The 22868-nt window shown below is 46.1% G+C and overlaps 1 protein-coding gene across 5 annotated transcripts in view; it reads right to left on the bottom strand.

Annotated features, from left to right (window-relative positions):
* The window catches only part of SMOC1 (SPARC related modular calcium binding 1), a 150372-nt gene extending 128301 nt beyond the window's left edge, over positions 1 to 22071 (bottom strand). For 3 of the 5 annotated variants that reach the window (XM_036011522.1, XM_036011531.1, XM_028506532.2), the window contains exon 1: positions 5831 to 6187. In XM_036011522.1, coding sequence (XP_035867415.1) covers positions 5831 to 5929 — 99 coding nt within the window. In that variant the 5' untranslated portion in view covers positions 5930 to 6187. Of the gene's footprint in view, positions 1 to 5830; positions 6214 to 21767 lie in introns of those variants that run through there. The other 2 variants (XM_036011549.1, XM_028506533.2) reach the window with 2 other exon arrangements.
* Positions 22072 to 22868: the final 797 nt, after the last annotated feature.

The following is a 22868-nucleotide window of genomic DNA, read 5'->3' as shown; positions in this document are numbered from 1 at the left end:
AGATCAACACTGGAGTGTAAAACAGTTTTCAGGGGTGGAGGGCATGTCACTCACATTTGTAGAGTATTTGTCAGGTTGCAAAACCCCTGACACATTATCTCATGGGACCTTGTTCATTCCTGGTCCTCCGTGGTGGTGGGAGGGGCTAAGATGCCAGGTCTCAAGAGCAGCCTTTTCTGCTTTGTAGAGGCTGCCTCATACTGGCTCCAATGAAAGGAGGCTGAAATCCACCCAGGGAACATCCGGGAAGTACACAGAGCACCTCACCCATCGAGTTTAGCTGTCTGCCAAGGGTAAGATTAATTGTGATCTGGCCATTCAGCTGAATGATGTCAGTTGCAAAGGGAAATCCATTTAATTGTGATAATGACCATTGTTGCTCTGGGGTCTTCATGGGGCTGTTGGAAGTGTTCCTGGAGATCCAATCCTCTTACCCCCCAGGTAACTCGGGATTCGTGCAGAGCACGTATATACAATGCTAACCCTGTTTGGCGGGCCTCACAGGCAGGACCGATCGATTTCTCATCCGCAACTCAACCCTTGTCCTCTCCCGAACAGCTCTGCAGTGACAAATGCTGAAGGAGGGGCCCTCCACATGGACATCCCCCTCCACCAACAGCAATGCCAGGAACTTGGCTGCTTAAACAATAGATCTCTATGTGATCGGGAGAGAAAGGGTGCCCTGTACCTGCTAAGCAGGGCCATGCGCCCTCCCCCAGCCTCAGCAAAGGGGGGTGAGGAGGAGGTCGGAATGAAGACAGGCATCAAACCAGAAATACGCCTCCCCCACCCCCACTGGCAAATAAGGCTTCTGACCCAGGCCTCAGCTAGTGAACTTTTCTACTCTGCAGGGCTGGGCGCTCAGATGTCCAGGGCTGATTCCCCTGAGCAAGGGAGAGGGGAGATTGTCCGCCGCCAGCTCAGCTTTACATGAGCCCTTTGGCCAGCTGGTGTAGATATTTGTGCCGGGGCCTGGGCCTGCTCTGGGTCTAACTGGCCAAGAATTGAAACAGAGCCAATAATCACTCCCCGAGGTGGTATTTTAGGTAGGGCCACATGCACATCTGGAAAGGGGGTGGGGGGAGCAGAAGGCAAGAAAGGAATCCCTACTTAGGGAACTTTTGTTTGACCTGAAGTGCAAAAATATTAATCATAATTTTTGGTTCATGACACACTAAGCAATGGTACACGCAGGGCACACTTTTGTTTTCATTTAATCAGCCATCGGATCTTCACTCTTGGACAAATACCTTCAAACTCAGTCTCCCCCCAGAAAAAGACGTAAAGTACCAACACTTGCCTACACTATCCCACGGGTCACCTGCCCCCAATTAATCCCCCTGCCTCACCCTAGCTTCCCCCTGAATCCTTTGTCCATCACTACTTTGCTTTGCTTTTGATACAGTTTTATCGCAGCTGCATGCATTCCTAAAGCTTTTTTCTATTTAACCTGAGCTATTTGTAAAAGCTGCTGTGCTGTGTCTTTTGGTGCAGTCCTTGCAGGTAACGTCACATTGCCAAGGTCTCTCCGTAGGTTGGCATGGCACTGTTGCTCACTCGTTGTGACTAGTTTAATTCTCCACTGTGTGAGTACATCGAGGTTTGTTCATCTGTCCTCCAACGGATGGACATTTGGACTCTCTCCAGGCTCATGGTATCATAGATAGAGTTGCACATGTCTCCTTCAGGACATGAGTTTCTCTTGGGCATATGTACTTAGGAGTAGAATTGCTGGGCCATAGAAATGTGCATGTTCAATTTTCGGAGATAATGAGACAATATCAAAGTGCTTTCCATTTGATTGCATTTCCCAGAGTTTCTGAGATGATTGCTTCCTCCCCCTGTCCTCCTCAATTTTGTTTCTTTAAAGTTCACATGTCAGCTCTATCAGAATGTTTAAAGCAAGTTCTTGACCTAACGCATGAGTAGCATCTCAGATAAATGCCCCATGTGGAAAAGGAGGCTTGTTTTCAGGCACACAGATAACAAGACAGGCATCTGTGCAGACACAAGGACCCACCCTGGCCCTGACGCAAGGCAGGCTAGTCCAGTGGAAGGGAACGGTCTAGAAGCTGCTTCACATTTGGCGAATGCAAGGTAAAAAGGAAAAAAAAAAATGTTTAGGGTAGAGTTAAGCCTGTTTCCCATCCAAGTTTGCTTGTTTTCCTCCCCTAAACCTCCCATAACCACCACACACACTTATTTTTAAACAAAGAACAAACACCTTAAAATGAGAAAAGAAATCACTGGTAAGTAACCAATTTCAGATTCAAATGAGAGCAGAGGGTTCCGCTTGGAAATCACTGTACAGTCCAATTCATTGCAATAAATATTTACAGAATGCTTTGCAGTGTGACCAACAAGATCTCTATTCTGCCCTCGAGGGTTTTGAGCTTGTTCATTTAACAAGACAGGATCATGCATGAAGTGCCACAGGGGCCAGTTAGTGCTAAAAAGATGCAGATGCTGGCCCGATTTCAAGATGCTCACTGTAGAAGGATTAGCGAAAGTTAGAACACAAGTGCACTGGATACAGAAGTTGGTGGAAGGTGAGCGTGGCTAATTCTAACCAATAGGAAAGTTCCTAGAGAGGGCAGCTGGAGCTGGATTTTGCAGGATGAACCAAATAAGCGACAAGAAAGAGGACAAATAAAGAATAGACCTAAAACACAAACTTCTGGACCTTCCCATTTTCTTCTATATCTCAAAGTTCTTACATCTATTTCCTGCCTCCAGTCTTGTTAAAACACCTAGAAAGTGGTACCCATGCATCACTGTAAATGCATGATTGGCATTTATTTGTTCATTCCACCAACACCTACAAAGTCAATCCCTTGTGCTGAGCTCTGGGGATACACCGACAGACAGGATGGGCACAGTTCCTGCTCTCACCCAGCTCCAGGCTTTCAAGGGCAGACTGAGAATTAGACAAAGACAAGCTTGACCTGATCATCAGCCAGACTCCATCGGCCCAGGGGAGGCCTTCCCCCAATCCATTCTCCCCCTGAAAACTTTTCAGTAAATTGTACAGGATTAAAGAAATGGCTGCCTCCTTGGTCAGGATTAAAAGAATCCTGACCGTGTCCCAGGTAGTCATGCTGCTCAGAGCTGAGAGACCAAAATCTCAGGTGCTTCCTACATAATAGCCTCCAATCTGATACTTGATCACTGCTGGTTTCCACAGTCAAACAAATGTCAGGAATTTTATGAAGGCAGGAAGCAAATAAGGGGGCAAGGATAGGGGTCTAGGCCTCGGGGGAGCTCAATTAGTGAGCCAGATAAAGTTAAACCGAAAGGGCATGCTCTCGGTTTCCTAGAAAGCCAGCTGGAAAAGATGCCAATCCTTAAGCCTCTGTCACTCAAAAGATTAACAGAAGAGACCCAGGGATGCCCAAGGGAATACTGCAATAAGCCAGATGTTTCTGCTCTTCCTATGACACTGCCACACTTCAGAAGCCACCAAGAAGCCACATAAGAGAACTGTAGTCTTTTGGAATATGTGGAAACTCAAAGACATCACCCTTTAGACATACAGACAGCCAAAAATATTATTATTAGTGCTTTCTTACAGACTCGCCTCATGCATCTGGGTTCAGTATTTTCTTATTGAGCCATTTCTTCCTTTAAAGCAACAGCATCCCTAGTTTGACAAGCCCTCCTTGCAGCTGCCCGGTGGTGTGGCAAGCACACAACCTGTAAATCTGTATAAACTGTGATTTGGCTCCCAGAGCTGCATATGCACCACGAGTGTTTCCAGCAAGCCATTTAGCTGCCCTGGGTTTCACTTGCAAAATGTTCTCATAAGCATAAGCGATCGTGGAAATATCGATACCTAGCCCAAGTGTTCATAAATGGTAGCCTTATTGTTGCCTATAAATGCACTCGGGTAACCACATGTTCAAGACAGCAGCTTCCCCTGGGTACATTCTAAACACATACACACACACGTGTGTGTGTGTGCATGTGAGGGGGGAATGCAGCTGGGACACACACAAACCTATTTACACTCCCTATTTATGTTCTATCGCTTCTACCAATTTAAAAACTAAAGAAGCTGGAGGGAAGTCTAACCAATGTCCCTACTTTCCCCCGAAGCCCCTAGTTTTCCCCGAGAAGTTGCTCCCTCCAGTTTCAGGAGTCAGGGAAGGAGAGCCATATGGCTTGAGACGCTAGACATGCCCAGCAGCAAACTGAGCCCCCCACCATTTGTCTCCGGGCCTCTCATGTGGGCGGGCGTCCAGATTTCAGCCAGGGTGCTCTGGTCTGCATCTCTGTCTTGACTGTTCCTAATTATTGGAGGGAACGCCATGGCTCTCCTGACCTCAGAGTTTAAGAGCTGCGAGTCCTAATATCAAACCAAGCAGCTTCATTTAAAAGGCATCCTCAACTGCATCCATAAAAGTCACTCCCGGAGCCCTTACTCACCCCAGCTTTGGGAACGCCTGCTGTCGAGGATTTATGACACGCCCTGGATCTAATCTGCAGCACTTTAACTGCTGCTGTTGCACATCTGGTCATAAAAGCAAGGGCCGGCCCAACACGGGGACAAACACTTTTCTTTCCTAAGTGGCTGCAAATCTGATCTCACAGTGATAGCTGGGCTCGGATGTAATCAGCCAGCATCTGGCCAGTCATTAAAGCTCGTCAAAACTTTGCAAGGCTTTTGCTCCCCACACGACAGCTATAAAGACCATAAAGGCGATTCTCATAACAGCAATGAATAAAGAACCTGCAATCTGAACAGGTGGGAATGAGGGTAGGCCCAAGGATACCCAGGAACGCACACTTTGGTTAAGGAGCCAACCTTGTTTTTACAAAGATCCTAGCTATTTCAGGGGGCCCATGATGCCCGTTGAGGCAAGCAGCCACCCTGAGAGGCGACTGCCCTGACATAAGCTAATTCTTGGTCAGAGATTGTCCGATTAAATGAACAACGAGGTGGTTTAATAGTACATTTTTAAGGCAGTGGAATTCTTCATTAGACCAACGTGGGGGAGGCAATAATCTAGACCAGCAATGAACACAACATTGCCGGTTCCAGGAGAGTTTACAATGCCACGGGCCGCCTGTCCTGTGCACAGAATTGGCATGTTTCATATCTTTTAGGAACTCCAATCAGACCAAGGTTCAACAAGTAGCCCAAGCTCCCAGCCCAGAAACCAGGGAAAGAGACCCTTGCACGTTGTGCGGCTCCTTTCCACCACCTCTCCACAGCCCCCCACCTCTAGCCTCCTCCAGGGCTGTGCCCAGCAGGAGGGAGCATTAAAATTATCTGCTGTGGGTTTTACGAGCAGCGATCGCTTTTTAAAACAACAACAACACAAGGTCCTTGTGTGGCTCTCTCGGGTAACTTAAAACTCTGGAGGCAGAGCGGCCCCCTGCCGCCTGCCAAGAACGCCAGCGCTCGGGAGCGGGTGCAGTGTGAGACCGCAGGGCAGCTCTGCGTGAGCGGAGAGCGAGCCTCTCGGATGCAGGAGGCACTTCTGAGGGTCTCAGAGAAAAAGGCCTTGGGAGAAGAGATTGAGAAAGAAAATCCACCAGTGACAGTTCAGGGGTTGGGGGGCTAAGCAGAGTCAGTGCTGCAAGAAAGGGTTGGGGGTGGGGGACAGACAATGGGAGAAATTTTTATTTCAGTAACTTCACCAAGAAGCCCGCGGGAGACTGGGTAATATGTGTGTGTTGTAGGGGGGCTGGCAGGGTGGGAAGGGAACAAGGTCTGACACCTCCCTTAACCTTTCCCCTTTCCCCCAACCCCCTCCCGGAGGATGAGTAAGGGCGAGTGACCTTCGTCTCCCTCCGCAGGTGGGCGCGCGGCTGGGGACGCACTTACCCGGGGGCCGGTGGTGCGGTGGCCGCCAGCCGGAGACAGCTGCACCAACACAAGCAGCAAGTGGGGTGTGAGCAGGCGGACGCAGTGCGTGGGCAGCATGGTGCCAGCAGGCTGCGGGCCGGGGTCGTGGGCTCAGCCGGGCGCACCACTGCGCCTGCCTTGCTGCCTTCCTTCCCTCGGGGACCCTGGCAGCGGAGGTGCAGCGCGGGATGGCGGAGGCTACGGGCAGAGCGCGCGGTCATGAACCGCGAAGGAGGGAGCTGGAGCGCGAGCGAGCGTGTGCTCTGCGCGCGGTCGGCAGTCACTCAGCTGGGCCAGGTCCTGGCGGCAGCAGGTTGGATGCCAGAGCCTGGGCCATGGGAATTCCCGTTATAAACCCATGCGAGGGGCGGGGCGGAGCCCGCCCTGATTGACAGGTCTAGAAGCCCGTAGCAGCCGCCCCTCTAGCAGGTGAAAGCCAATGGGAGAGAGAAAAGAGGGGCGGCTCGCGGTCAACCCCACAGAGGAGAGACACCCGGTTGCTCAGGGGGAGATGGGGATCAAGAGGAACTTTCTGTCCACCCTTCTGCTGAAGAAGTCTGAGAGCTGCAGCAGCCTTCACCTACCAGCATGCCCACCCAGCTAAAAACAATGCCTTAAGCATGTACAGGTTTCAGCACGAGCACTTGAGTACTTGAGGAGCCCAAAAGACAGGGAAAATACTCCTAGCCCCATTTTTCTGATGACAGTACCGGGGCACAGAGGCACTGAGAAATCTGCTTACCCGCTGTTTCAACACCAAGAACCCAAAAGTCATCGTGTGATCCCTACAGAGCAGGCTGTTACCAGCCTTGGGAGTAGGGAGTGAACACATTCGCTTCTTTTAAAGAAACTTCCGGAGGGTGACACCCAAGTCCTACAGCGGCTGCCCCAGGAGAAGTGTTGAAGAGACAAGGTGAAGCACCGCTGGGTATGAGTCCCCTGGGGAGAGTCCCCGTGGGGAGAGGGTGTGAGGTAGTGACCCACTTGTGGATCCGTGGTGGATCTGGGATTGGAACCCAGGCATTCTGTCTGGATCCCTTCCTTGACCTGGAGGGCCAAGGGGCAACCTCTCTGTGGCCCAGGAGCCCTAGGAGAGGGGGTCAAAGGGGCGCTCAGTCTCCTGATGGGGGAGAAGGCATCTGTGGGTGCAAAGGCCTCAGGGATGGGTCAGAGGGGTGAGGGGAAGCCTCTCCTGGGTGCCTGCCCCACTTGGATAGGACAGTGCAGCAAAGGGTCCAGTTGGATGTTAGAAGGCTTTGACCAGAGTGGCCCTGAGAGGACCCTCTTGGGAATAGCCACAGTGTCACACCAGCCCCAAACCAGAGCAAGGTGTTCCTCTGCTTGCACCCAAGAGAGCCATGATTTCCCTTCCTGTGTGGAGCACCACCCTTAGAATTTACTCCTGTTGGCACGGGCCACCCACTTCATGCAGAAAAATTACTTTCACCAACCCTAGCAGCAGCACCAGCGCTTAACTTCTCCTCCTTGTCCGTGCCTGCACACCAATGACTTACCTCCTGGATTGTATGAACAAGCTTCCCACCTAGTTCCTGTGTTCAGTTTTGCCCACTCCCCTTGCCCACCCCTGGCAGCTTCTACCTTGTAGCCGGTCATTCTTCCAAAAAGCAAACCTAAATGCACCACTTACTTGCTGCTTGAAAGGAGTCAAGTTTCCCAGCATCCTCAGATTAAAAAGCCCAGACTAGATGCCGAAACACTAACAAAGTCCTTGAGGTGTTCCAAACAAAAATAAAGCACACCTTCAAGAGAACTGTCTGGCTTCCTTTGCCGGGAAACAGTGCAATGGTCAGATAAGCTCTCTGGAGCTAGACAAGATGGGTTCAAATCCTGGGTCTGCCACCTAGTGGTATAACCTTGCACAAGTCACTTTACTTGTCTGGATTCCAATTTGCCCCTCTGTAAAATGGGGATAAAAATATCATCCACCTCATGAGTTGCTGTCAGATTTTTTTTTAAGATGGAGTTTATAAAGCCCTTAGAATGGCTAAGTTAGAAATACCGCCATCTGGCAAGTAGTAGATACATTCAACTTCACAGGAAGAAAACGGATACTCCATGAGACAGTGACTTGCCTGACCTCGTTTGGCTTGTAAATGACATTTGAGATTCAAGCCCAGGTTTTCGGAGTCTAATTCTGTGATGACCGTGATGTCCCATCTTCAATGTCATAGGGTTAGACATTCCCTGTGTGCTCCTTGGGAATTTCTTCAGGGGCCTGCACGGGAACTGCAACTTCTGAGCTTCCTTGAGCTCCAGGGAAAGAGCATGGAAACAGCGAGGGTCAGCCCTTCCTGGAAACAGCCCTTGTGATCTGGCATCCTGGGAATTTGCCCAGCTGGACTTGTGACACTTGCCCGGTACTACCGTGCCTCGTGCAGCATTTACATCAATCCCCATGTGCCCACCTAAGTGTTTACCCACCAAGGGCTCCACAGGATGGAAATGTCACCACCGGCCACAGCAGCCTGACAGGTTTGTCCTGACTCTGCCACCTGGTTACGTGCACCCCCATCCAGCTGGTCAACTTCTTTCTGTTGCTGGAATTATTGAGAAATCTGTTGGAGTAAGTAAATATGCTTGAGATGGGCCCCCAGGATCTGGCAGCACCAAATGCCCAGGGAAAAGGCATTGCAATAGTCCTTTCCATCCATAACACCGCATGCTGCTTTCCAGCCAGAAAGCTTATTTCCAAGTGGTCACTGGTCCAAAAATCTACATTATTCTGGATTTCAACCATGTAGCTTAGTTTAAAATACGAGGAACTGCTTTCCAGTTACTTTGCTCAGCAAGTATTTTCTTTCCCTCTGGTTGGCATGCAGGGCCTGTCATAACCATGGCCATCATTCAAATGATGCATTTCTTCTCCCAAATCCTCCCAAGTCCAGAAAAGGTTAGAAATTCCAGGGAACTATTAGTCTCAAACAGTGTCTCTCTGCCAGGCTCAATCTTCTGATCCAAGCAAAGAGTGAAATTGACAAGTTCCTTCTTTCCCTGGAGACGAGGCTTATAAATAAATCTAGCTATCGGGCATGTGGTCTGTCCAGTTTCAGCCATACTCCCAGTCCTGTGGGGCTTCTATTTGCAAGGGGATATTTCAGTAGAAGAAAAATAATACTCTATATCTTATATTGAGGCCTAGGGGCCTCAAATATTTAGTACTAGCCAGGAATGCCCATTTCAAATAAATCTGTGTTTCTGTATAATCCAGAGGAAGTTTGCTTGGACTCATATTCAGAATAAAAGCTTTCCATTCATTTAAACCAGCACTTTGATGCATCTCCTTCTGTGTCCAGCACATGCTCATCATTACAAGGGATCTCTGGATGCACACCCTGCCCTCTGAGAGGTTACAACCTAAGATACAAAGCAGACAGACACTTGGAGACTGTATTTCAGAGCAAAGGCTGAGCTGTATTTTAGGGACTCAGAGGAGGGACCCACTATAGACCTCATGGGTAGGGAAGGTCCCATGAAGAAGGCAGATTCAAAATGGGGCTTTGAAGAAAGGTGCTTCTATAATATAAATGTAGTTTGATTTACATTTGCTCCATTTGTGACAACAACTACAAACAGGAAAGGTGAGTTTTGTCTAAGATCCTGGACTCTTAAAATAAACTACTGAGCTCAGAAGCCTGGGCCACCAACAATCCTGGGTTCTGTTACTGGACTTACCACAAACTTGCAGTAACACTTAGCACTGGGCTGGAGCAGGTACTATTAGTCCAATTAGGCAGATGAGATTGATCCACGGAAGTTAACCTTGCCAAGTCAGTCCTTAAATTTTAAATATATATCCCAGTTCACACACATAACGGTAAATGTGTGAGGTGATGAGTGTGTTCATTAACTCAGGAAGGGAACCCTTTCACAATGTATACATATATCAGACCATCACATCATACACTTTAAATATCTCACGATTTTATTTGACAATTACACCTCAATAAAGATGCAAAATATGCATGAGAAAAATCATTACAGTGACTTAAACAATTTAGAAGCTTATGTCTCTCTTTTGTACACAAACTCCCTTTAAAGTACAGGGTAGTTCCTTCTAACCCAGGGCCCCTCTAGTGTCACTCTGCCGTACTTAATAAGTGGTTCCTACCTCATGGCCCAAGATGGCTGCTCAAGCTTTAGCCATCACACCTGTTTTCCCATCAACAGGGAGGACAAAGGGGAAAAGGAGAACATGTCTGTATCTTTAAGGACACTTCCCAAAAGTCTCATTTCATTTTATCTATTGGCTAGAATGTCATCACATCTACTTACAAAGAGAGCTGAAAAAAACACAGCTTAGCTCAAGATGGCCAAAGTGTCCAGCTAAAAATCAGGGTTTATGTAACTAAGGAAAAATGAAATACTGTAGACAACTAGTAGTAGGGGCTCTTAACATTTGACAGCTTGAGTTGCCAAAGGAAAGAACCATGGACAATGCAATGGAGCCCAGAGGATTCGATTGTGACTTCCCTCTAGCTCTGCATGTCCAGCTCCCTCATGCTGCAAAATATTAATGGCTAGACATCCAGACTCTTTATTTTATATATAATTGACATATTACATGTATTAGCCCAAGGTATACAATATAATGATTTAATATTTGTATATATTGTGAAATAATTACCACAGTAAGTCTACTTAACATGTCACCTCATACTTACAATTATTTTCTTGTGATGAGAACTTTTAAGATCTACTCTCTTAGCATCTTCCAAATATACAATAACGGTATTATTAAGTGTGGTCACCACACTGTACATTACATCCCAGGACTGACTAGGAAGTTTGTACCTTTTGATTCTCTTCACCCCTTGGCCCATCTCCACCCCCGACTTCCAGCAATCACCAGTCTGTTCTGTGTTTGTTTTCTGTTTTTAGATTCTACATTATCAGACTTCCGGCAAGATGGAGGAATAGGTGGACGCACCGTACCTCCTCGCACAACCAAGAACAGAACAACAATAATTTACAACAATGATTTGCAGTCATAATATCAGAACTGTCAGAGGATTTATCTAAATGGAAGTCGGACAGCCTAGAAGTTGAAGTAGACCCGTACATCCAGACTGGTAGGGGACGACGAGCCGAGCGAGTGGGCGCGGGGCTGGCGCGGGTCGCAGGCGCGCGGAGGTCGGGGGAAATTTGGCGCAAAATCGGCGCGCGGGAGCACAGCGGTGCAGCAGTGAGCCCTGAGTACGCAAGCAGCGGCTGGGGGAATCAATGGGGCAGCGATTGTGGACCAGGGCAGAGTTCACGGCCCAGAAGCCCAGGGAAGTGTCTGGCTCCAGGAGTACGGAACAGTCGCCATTGATCCCTCCTGTCCCCGCTCCCACCCCTGCCCCCACATATAACGTCACAATCTAGTGACTGGGGCACCCAGCCCGGTGAACACCTAAGGCTCCGACCCCTACCATAACAAGAGCGACCAGACCGGAGAAAAAATAAATACATAAATAAAATAATAGGAGAGATAGGGAAAGACAGAAGATATGTTTCCAGCAGAACAGATCAGTCCCCCAGGACTCATCCTTTTGAGTGACCAAGAAATAGCCAATCTATCAGATGCACAGTTCAAAACACTGGTAATCAGGAAGCTCACGGAACTGGTTGATTTTGGATGTAAATTACATGAAAAAATGTAGATTACCATAAAAGGGATGCAGGAAGATATACGGAAGAGAGCCAATAGTGAAAGGAAGGAATCTGAGTCTCAAAACAACACAGTGGACAAGAAGGAAGATAGAATCAACCAAGCAGGAAAGCATGATGAAATAAGAATTCAAAAAATCGAAGAAAAGCTTAAGACCATCGAGGACACCTTTAAACGTTCCAACATCCGAATTATAGGGGTACCAGAAGGGGAGGACCAACAAGTGGAAAAGTTATTTGAACAAATAATAAAGGAGAACTTCCCTAAACTGGCAAAGGGAACAGTATTCCAAGAAATCCAAGGAGCGCAGAGAGCCCCAAAGAAGTTGGACCCAAAAAGAAACACACCAAGGCACATCATAATTACTTTAGCCAAGGTAAAAACGAAGGAGAGAATCCTAGAAGCAGCAAGAGATAAGGGGACAGTCACCTACAAAGGAGTTCCCATCAGACTGTCAGCTGATTTTTCAAAAGAGACCTTACAGGCAAGAAGGGGCTGGAAAGAAATATTCCAAGTCATGAAAGACAAGGACCTACATCCCAGATTACTCTATCCAGCAAAGCTCTCATTTAGAATGGAAGAGAAGATAAAGTGCTTTTCAGATAAGGTCAAATTAAAGGAGTTCATCATCACCAAGCCCTTACTTTATGAAATGCTAAAGGGACTTATCTAAGAAAAGAAGATAAAGAAAAGACATGTATAGTAAAAGGACAACAAACTCACAATTATTAACAACCACACCTAAAGCAAAACCAAAAGAAACTAAGCAAACAACTAGAATAGGAACAGAACCACAGAAATGGAGGGCACATGGGGAGCTAGCAGTAGGGGTGGGAGGAGGAGAGAGGGGGGAAAGGTATAGAGAATAAGTAGCATAGAATGTAGGTAGATTCTACATTATCAGTAAGATCATACTGTGTTTGTCTCTCCCTCTCTCTCTCTGACTTCCTTTACTTAGCATAGTGCTCCCAAGTTCCATCCATGTTCTTACAAATGACAAGACCTCCTTCTTTTTCATTGCTGACTAATATTTTATCATATATATACATGTATATATATGCCACATTTATTTTATCCATGCACCCATCAGTGGACACTTAGGTAGTTTCCACTTCTTGACTATTGTAAATTACGCTGCAATAAACATGGACACAGACATCTTTTAAAGTTAGCGTTTTGGTTTTCTTCAGAAAAATACCAGAAGTAGAATTGCTGGATCACATGATAGTTCTATTTTTACCCAAACCATTGATGCCACAAAAATTTGCTTCTGGTATTTCCCTCTTAGACACCTTCAATGGGAGGAACCAAGAACACACTGGGATGAAACTCAAGCCACATGGTGTCAGGGTGGCAAGAAAGGAGTCCCTTAAAGAGACCAGCAGTCGATCATGATCACCTGGAATGATGCACATCTTTGTGAAAATATTCTTGCCGATCTATTTCTTTCCCTCCCTTTTCTACCTACAGGGGAATCTCTCTTTTCACTTGGTTACTTTTCTATGTCCTGCTTTCAAAATTATTAATAATGGCCCTGGCTGGTATGGCTCAGTGGATTGAGCACTGGTCTGTGAATCAAAGGGTCACCAGTTTGATTCCCAGCCAGGGCACATGCCTGGGTTGCGGGCCAGATCCCCAGTAGGGGGCCTATGAGAGGCAACCACACATCAATGTTTCTCTCCCCATCCCGTTCTCCTTCCCTTCCCCTCTCTCTAAAAATAAATAAATAAAACCTTTTTAAAATTATTAATAGTAGTAGTAGTAGTAACTAAGACAACTTTACAAATGCCAAGTACACAGACCTTCAACACACATTTTGGCATTTATTCTATGAGGTAGCTGCCATTATTGCCCCACTTTACTAAGAAAGAAACTGAGACTTTGGGAGGCTATGTAACTCACCTAGCCAGAAACAAGTAGCAGACTTACAACTTGAACCCAATCTGCCTTACGCTGCTAACAGAACTTTTTGATAAGTACTTTCCCTATGTGATCTCATATCCTCAGGCCCAGTCTATCTGGTCAGTAGTAGTAGTCCCATTATGCAGATGAGGAACTGAGGCTCAACCACAAAGGTTAACTTTACCAAGGGTGGTCCTTAAATTTTGCTTGCACATCAAAAGTTTTGGCATCCTCTTAAATCTATGCGTTTTAGGAGTCAGAAGCATGTGCTATTTTTGCACATGTTATTTTGTGTATTAGTGAAGGTTAACTCTTATTTCCATATGTATGAAGTTTCCCAGCTCACCTGCTTTAATTTTCATTTGCGGGCTTCATTGGTTTGTGTTGTTACACTGGTGTCCATGAGGCAAGGAGCCTGTTCCATGTCTTCAGGCCCATAACCACGATGGTTGAGTACTTCAGAGAAAGCATTGTTACAAGGACCCCATTCAGTGTAGGATTTAAGACTCCATTACAAATTATCACCATTTGGTTCTAATCCATTGGCACAAAGACAAACCAGTCAATCAAACAAATGTCACTGCATCCCACCTGTGTGCCCAGCATTGCACTAGGCACTGGGTACACAGTAACAAAGGGAGAAGGTGACTGACCTCCAAGAGCTTACAGTTTAGTGGGAAGACAGACAATAAGCAACTAATTATTAATAATTCACTAATTACAAATGTTCACAGTACTTACTACAAAGATGTACAGGGAAGTTATTAAAAAGATAGGTAACTCAATCTAAAGGGTCAGGTCTCCTGAGGATGTGATGTTTAAGCTGAACAAAGAGCAAGAAGAACGCCTTGTTGGGCATGGCGAACAGCATGTGCAAAGGCACGGAGGCAGGAGAGAACATGGAACTACATTTGCAACGAACTGGATCACTCTTATCCCTTTAAGTCTCAGTAGCCCAGAAAAAAGAGTATCACTATTTACCATCTGGGTCTGATGGTCTCGTTTTATGTTTTTATATGTTTAAGTCACTTTACAGAAGTAGGAATAAAGGAGTAATATATTCATTATGTATTGCCACATAACAAATTACTCCAACAACTTAACTTAAAACAACAAACATCTATCACAGTTTCTATGGATGAGGAATCTGGAAATGGCTCAGCTGGGAGATTCTGGCTCAGGGTCTCCTGTGAGGTTGCTGTCAGGGCCAGCCTCAGAGGCACGCAACAACCTGTGCAGTCATGGAAAGTCCCACATTTGGCTTAATCCTCTGCTGCTGCTGTCTTGAAGTTTTTAACAATTTTTGAACAAGGAGCCACCCCACTTTTGTTTTGCACTGGGGCCTGTAAGTATGTAGCCAGTTCTAGTTGCAGTCAGCCTATCAGCCAGGGTTACCATCATCTATGACTGGAAGGCCCACTTCCAGTCCCAGCCACACGGCTGTCGGCAGGCCTCAGTTCCTCGCTGGCTGTTGGCCAGACACCTCCGTTCTTCTCCATATGGGTCCTCACAACAGGATAGCTGGCTTCCCCGCAGGGCCAGTGATCAACCAGAAAACCCAAGATGAAAGCCATAGTCTCATATAAGCTCATCTCAGGAGAGACCTACCATTACTTCTGCCATATTCCACTGATTACAAGGACCAGCCCTGGTGTGAAGTGGAAGGGGAGCACTCACAGGTGTGAGTACCAGGAGGCAGGCATTGGTGGGAGCACCTTGGAGGCTGCCTACCGCACACAGTGAAAAACAACTTTGTTAGAAATGTTGATAAGAATGTAAATATAATAAACCCAACATTATATTCTATATTTTTCTAGTTTTAAAAGTAACGTACCTGAAATGGACAATAACCTTTGATTGAAAGCATCTGCTCATCAGATGCCATGAACCTGGAACACACTGATGATGTAAATACTGATTCCAGATTTCAAACATATCTCTAACTGGTCTGACTTATCATTCCTTATGGTTCTTCTGTTTGCATTTGCATCATAAAAGCGTAATACTTTTGCAGGGTTTGGTGGCTCCTGATTTTGTTGAAGAGATTATGGCCATCTCCTTTGCTCCATAATTGCATAACATTTTCATTTTCAGATGGATCAATAACATAATTTAAAATTTCAATCCAATTCATATTTTTATTTCTATATCACTCATTTCCTCTTTGTATGCACACCTGCCTTCAACATTCGACCAGTTAAAAACTACCTCAAGTAAATTTTGGTGCACAAAAACCTGAAAGATTACTTCTTTTGTCCAACATTTCAGCAAGGCTGCAGCAGTAGCAGCTGATCTTAGAGTTTCGCTCTGCACCCAAGGACAACAAGAAGGAGAAAAATGCTGGAAAGTCAGCCAAGAAAGACACAGTCCCAGTGAACAAATCTGGGGGCCAGGCCAAGACGAAGAAGTGGTCCAAAGGCAAAGTTCGGGACAAGCTCAACAACCTAGTCTTGTTTGACAAAGCGACGTACGACAAACTCTGTAAGGAAGTTCCCAGCAATAGATTTATTGTAACCCCAGCTGTTGTCTCTGAGACCGAAGACCCACAGCTCCTTGGCCAGGGCAGCCCTTCAGGAGCTCCTTAGAAAAGACCTTAGTAAACTAGCTCCAAATACAGAGCTCAAGTAATTCACACCAGAAACACCAAGTCGGGGGCAGGGTTGGGGGGAGGAATGCCCCAGCTGCCCGTGAAGATGCATGAACAACAGGTCCCACCAGCTGTACATTTTGAAAAATAAAACTTTATTAAATAAAAAAATCAAAAAGATTAAAGAATATTGCCATATGTCTTTTAAGGAAAACAGAAAATTTTAGACTCTTGTCATAAAATGTTGTATAATTAAGTCCATCTGGTTGACTAACTGAATGAAAATACCATATTTCTTCTTTTTCCTTAAAAACATCATCTTAATTTATTGAAAATCATCTAGGACATCATTATCTAAAGACTCATTGGCTAAGGTTTCTCTTACACAACCAATTTCACCATCATCATTTGCTTACAGTGTAGAGTGCTACATTAATCTCCTGCTTTATATAATAATTATGAAACCTCCTCCTCTAACTCTTTTTGCCACTATAGAGAGAAAAGGAAAAATTCAGAATTTGCAGTTGTAACAAATGAAACTCAAAGCAGACCACAAAGGTCGTGTCTCCAGTTTTCTATCTTCTTGAAAAATAATATAATACTTTAGGTAATGAATTAAGAAAACTAGAGGATGATAAAATACTGATGATTTATTATACTATTGCCTCACCCTTCTTGGTAATTCTACTATTCTTCAGTTTTCTTAGTATTTGTCTTTTTGAGTATAGTTGGAAATAATTGATGAGTAATGATAAAATAATTCCTAGGAAGACAAAAAATAACCATTTCAAAATATAAGGAAAAATTTGATCACTAAGATCCAATATACTCATAACTGCAGGATAGAATGAGTTTTATTAAAAATAAATAAATAAATATTGCCTTTGTGCTTTGGAAGATATCTTAAAACAAAAGTCAAGAAATATCAATGCTTTACAAAAATTTCAAGTATTTTAAAAAATCAGTTGGAATTGGGCCCAGTGGCCCTGGACAGTATTAATGCAACTGAGTTACCAGATTTGGGAGAAATGGCGCCACTGGCATGACCTGAAGCTGACACTATTGCTGCCCCACTCACATCCCTCAGCCCACGAGTTTCCTTGCAGCTTCTCAAACTCCCAGCACCTCACCTTTCCTCCTGACAGAGCCATAAGACCCCTTGTGATTGCAGTGAGCCCAGTCAACTCATCTAAAGTAATCTGTCGCAAAATATTGAATTTAATCACATCTGTAAAGTCTTGTTTGCCATATAAATAAAGCAACATATTTACAGGTTTCAGGGATTAAGAGGTGGACTTCTTTGTGGGGAGGGGATTATTGAACCTAGTAAGTCCCCCTTCATCTCATTTCCCCTCCATCCCACCTTTTCTTTAACTAAAGCATCACTAACTCCAGGCCTTTTGTTCTTCTTCCCCTATATTCTATCCCTTCATTGATGGTTTGTCACTGTCAGGGCCTCGGTACCAACTTGTGCTTGGGTGATTCTCAAACTAATGCCTTCAGCCCATGTGCCTCACCATAAACAGAGTGCATGATCTCCTTGCCACCCCAAAAGACCCATCTCGCCCTTGTGCCCTGGCTACCACCCATCACACCTCCAGACACCTGGTCCTCCAGCCTCAAAACCCCTCCCACTTTCCCTCACAGGTGTGGGCCTCCATGCTGCCATGGGTTTTCCCCAGCTTCCAACGCATTTCCTGAAAGCAAGTCGTCATACACTATTTCTATTGTGCCATTCTCCTATTCAAGGACCTTTAGTTATCTGTATTTTTGTGATAAGGGGAAAGTGTTATTTAAAATATAAAAAGGAAAGGTCAAATCCAGTCTCCTCCACCTTCTTCGTGTATCAAAACCATAAACCTCCCTCACTCTCATGGTCTCTCATGAGAAACCTGCCCCCCCGCCAGCTGAGATATTGTTCGTCAAACAATTAGTAAGCACCCGCTCTGCGCAAGGCGCACACATTGCATAATTTGGCCTCCGTCCTTCTCTAGACCATCTTCCCTGCAAGTCAACTGACCTCCTCCTCCAGGAGGTCAACCATGATAATGTAGCCAAAGTGACAAAGCTGTCCAACAAAGAGAAGTAAATATAAGTCTAGTGGGTTTTTCCCACAAGCTGTACACATAGGTGCACTTCAATAGCTACTATTTACTGAACATTTACAATACACTGAGCACTCTACAAACATTTCATCCTCATGACAACCCTATTATCCCTGTTATTCCTGTATTTGAGCAAGAAGGCTGAGACTCAGAGGGGCCAAGACATTTCTCTGTGGTTACACAGGCCTCAGGGGCAGCATGGTCTTCAAGCACAAACTCTTCTGACCCCAAAGTCCATGTTCTTCACTACTAGCCTGTACTGGAAGAACTGGACAACCAGATGGAACTTTTCCTACAGTCTGCAGGCTGGGCTGGCACCAGAAGCAGGAGCCAGGCAGTCTCCATAGAACCTCGGTTCAAAGTTACCGGTGTAATCAGAGGGCTATGGCCCCTCGACAAAGCAGCACTTGGGAAGCATCTAGAGTCTGAGAGGGGGTAACCCCAACCGCAGCCTCCTTCTCTGGGGTACACTGCATGGGCTCACACCCGTCTCTGCACCAAGCCAAGGGGCAGCTCGCCCTCGGCCAGGACACTCCCTGACCAGCCGGCCACAGGGTCCCTGCAACCAGCCTCAGCCACTGCTCCCTGCAATCCGGGCCTATGCACATCTCTGGCCAGTTAAACCATAAGCACCTTCAGCTGGAGCCCTGATCTTCTGTTTTCTGGTTTCTCTGCCTTCTCCTATGAGGTCAAAATTCGTGCTCATCACACTTTTTGGCAGGCCATTTAAATGGCCAGATGACATTGAGGTAAAGGACTACAGAGTGGCCAAATTGAATAAGTTACTTTAAAATTAACTAGAATGAGCCCTGGCTGGCATAGCTCAGTGGATTGAGTGTGGGCTTCGAACCTAAAGCATCACAGGTTTGATTCCCACTCAGGGCACATGCCTGGATTGCAGGCCATGACCCCCAGCAACCGCACATTGATGTTTCTCTCTCTCTCTCTCCCTCTCTTCCCTCTCTAAAAATAAATAAATTTTTTTAAAAATAAATAAAATAAAATTAACTAGAATGAAATGCCATTAAGGAGAAATTATTTGTTATTACTGTTTCCCCATGTGAGAGGTATATTCTCAATAAAAACCTGTAAAACCCCTTGGATATATTTCATTCCTACATTTGTTCCTTTATTAGATGTCTCACACAATTAGACATCTGTGCAAAGACGGAAATATTTGCATTTAGGTACATGTGTTAAAGGCAGGAAATGTAATGGTTGAGAATTCCGATTTGGGAGTTAGACCTTGATTCAAATTCTCCCTCTGTGACACTGGTTGACCATGAACTGGTCATTCCACCTCCCTGAGCCTCGGTTTTCTCGCTTGTGAAATAGTCACTAAAAGTGCCCTCCTTGTTCATACCCATCAGGAGAGCCATTATTTTAAAAGGCAAAGGGCAGAAAATAATACGTGTTGGCAGGAATATGGAGAGATCAGAACTCTGTTGGTAGAAATGTAAAAGGATGCAACTGCTGTGGAAAAGAGTACAGTAGCTCCTCAAAAGGTTAAACATGGAAATACCAGGTGACCCAGCAACTCCACATCTGCGCATAGACCCCAAAGAACTGAGAACAGGGACTTGAACACGTCTCTGTTCACCCACATTCAGAGCAGCCTTATTCACAGGAGCCAAAAGTTGGGAGCAAAGCAGAAGTCCATCGGCAGATGAATGGATAAGCAAACGTGATAGAGCCCACAGTGGAATATTATTGGGCCACAGAAAGGAATGAGGCACTGGTCCATGCTACAATACAGGTGAACCTAGAAGACATCATGCTAAGTAAAATAAGGTGAACACTAAAGGGCAAATATTGTATAATTCCACTTACGGAGGCACCTAGAGTGGTCAAATTCACAGACACAGAAAATAAAATGGTGGTTGCCAAGGGCTGGAGGGCAGGGGGAGTGAGGGGTTATTGTTTAACAGCTTCAGTTTGAGAAGATAAAAAAGTTTTAGAGATGAATGACAGTGATGGTTGTACAATAATGTGAGTATACTAATGGCACAGTACATCTAAAAATGGTGAAAATGGTAAATTTATATAGAATGGAATATCAGTCAGCCATAAAAAATGAAAGTTTTGCTGGTTGTCACCACATGAATGGGCCTAGAGGGCATTATGCTGAGTGAGGTGAGTCTTAGGGAGAAAGACAACATCGTATGATCACACTGATATGGGGAATCTAAAATCGAGAACAAGCTCTCAGACACAGGGAACAGACTGGCGGCTGCCAGGGGCAGGGGGCGGTGGGTGACAAGGGCGAAGAGGGTCAAAAGCTACAAACTTCCGGTCACAAATTCACTAAGTCCTGGGGATGTAATATACCGCATGAAGACCAGAGTGGATGATACTGTGCTGTCTGTTTGCAAGTGTCTAAGAGAATAGATCTGGAAAGTTCTCACCACAGATAGAAAGGAAACTGCTGCTCTGCACAGCGACGGATGTTGACCTGCCGCAGTGACTGCTTCACAAGATACGGAAAGACCGAATAGTTCCGTTGTGCACCTGAACCTAACAAAATGTTGGCAGTTGATTACACCTCAATTTTTTTAAGGTAAATTTTATTTTATATATATTTTACCCCAGTAAAAAAGTGTCTTCCTTTAGTTTGGCTTACGAATGGATTAGCATCAGGAAAGCAGCTGACAGTGCTTAGCACACAGTAGGGAGTTGCTAAACTACAGATGTCACCATCGCTTGTTAGTGCTCAGAACCAATGGCTGAATCTTGACCGACCCAGGGCCTACCAGTCAGACTGAACACGGAAGGGCAGATGAGCAGGGGACCCAGGACTGAGACATGAGGGGACTAAATGAGACAGAAGGTTAAAAAGACAACAGAAGCCCTGGCTGGCGTAGTTCAGTAGATTGAGTGCGGGCTGCGAACCAAAGTGTCTCAGGTTTGATTCCCAGTCAGGGCACATGCCTGGGTTGCAGGCCACAGCCCCCAGCAACTGCACATTGATGTGTTTCTCTCTCTCTCTCTCTCTCTCTCTCTCTCTCTCTCTCTCTCTCTCCCTCCCTCCCTTCCCTCTCTAAAAATAAATAAATAAAATCTTTTTTAAAAAAACAGGGCCGTGGAGAGACCTAAATCCCCAAAACACCCCAGGATGAAAAGAGGATGCCGTAGAAAGACCCAGAGAGCACAGATCTGCAGGGCCCCCGTGTGAAACGGGGTCATGGCAGGGCTGCCAGAAAAGACAGGACACCCTGTTCAACTTGAAAGTCAAATAAACAACGAGTAATTTTTTTGTAATAAGTATGTCCCAAATAGGGCATAACCTGTTTTATTGGAGGGGACATACTTATACTAAGAATTTATTTGTTGTTTATCTGACATTCAGATTCAGCTGGGCGTCCTGTGTTTTACTTGCTAAGTTGAGCCATTCTAGGCCAGAGGCAGGGCTCGCCCTCCAGTGCTTTGTACCAAGTCAGTTAAGATGCTTGCAGACCCTAGAATATCCCAGTATCTGAAAGCCTGGACAGGGCAGTGGTGGGGGAGCCGAGGATGGGATCGGGTTCTTTGCTTTACAAATACATCCTTTCACAGTGGAGGTCCTAGAACTAGCAAGCTCCCTTAAACCATCTTAGCATAAAAATTGATTTTTTGAACTTAAATGTGCAGCCCCACCTTTGAAGACACTCACTCGTCAAAGTTGAAGGCCACGCAAGCCCCAGTTCCCAAAGGCTGTGGTTCTCCTGGCTTCTGCGGGCAGGAGAGGGGAGGAAGCCACACCGAGGCTCAATGCAGACAGAGGGGTCCGGTCAATGGAGGCCGAGTCACCACTTGGGTCTCCTCCCCCCAGACCCCAGCTTCAGAAGGGTCCCAACACCTTCTGCCCAGGCTATTTGCATAGAGGACAGTGGATTTCTCTGAAAGCAGGGACCTAAAAAAGGTTGGGGAGGGGTGTGCTTTGTCTATGTAAAACCAAACACAATTCTCAAGCTGGAGTCATTTGTTTTGTTTTGAGAAGTGCCAGGGTTTATGCTCCAGGTCCCCCCTTCCCTCCTCACTCTTTCCAGCTGCTGAGGCACATCGTTGTGAAAGACCACACACGGCAGGCCCAGCGGTGCAGAGGCCTGGTGGAGATTAAACCCCAGGCTCCGGGGAGGGTCTCCCACCCCCACCCCCCATGCAGACGGGGAGCTGAGCAGATGGACAGGGCAGTTCGAGGACAGAACCTTCCCTGCTGACCTGGACCCCCGTTCACCACAGCCAAGCCTTGCCCATCCTGCAGTCAGACCAGGGACGGTCAAAAGCATGTCCATGGGACCAATGAGAACACTACTGAATGTGGCCAAACTTGCTTTTCCATCAACTTTTTTTTTTAAGATTTTATTTATTTTTAGAGAGGGAAGGGAGGAAGATAGAGAGAGAGAGGAACATCAATGTGCGGCTGCTGGGGGTTATAGCCTGCAACCCATGCATGTGCCCTGACTGGGAATCAAACCTGTGACACTTTGGTTCACAGCCCGCGCTCAATCCACTGAGCTACGCCAGCCAAGGCTAACTTTTTTTTTTAAATCAGCCAGATTTGTTTGCCACACAACAAACTTAATCTGAGGGTAAACCCCCAGGGCAGAGGGTTTGGGTTTTCATCTCAGCTCCCTCAATCAGTTCACAGGGCGAGTTGGGACCCCTGTGCCTCACTGCGGCTGTCTGCCTTGCTCTCCGGTCGGGGGACTACGAACTGAGACTGAACACCAGACAGAGGTGTGGCTGGTGTTTGTTTGCTCACTTCGTCTCTTG

The sequence above is a fragment of the Phyllostomus discolor genome, chromosome 1 (assembly GCF_004126475.2).
Source record: "Phyllostomus discolor isolate MPI-MPIP mPhyDis1 chromosome 1, mPhyDis1.pri.v3, whole genome shotgun sequence".
NCBI classification, from domain to species: Eukaryota; Metazoa; Chordata; class Mammalia; order Chiroptera; family Phyllostomidae; genus Phyllostomus; species Phyllostomus discolor.
Note: the sequence above shows the minus strand (reverse complement) of the source record. Positions and strands in the feature narration are given on the sequence as shown.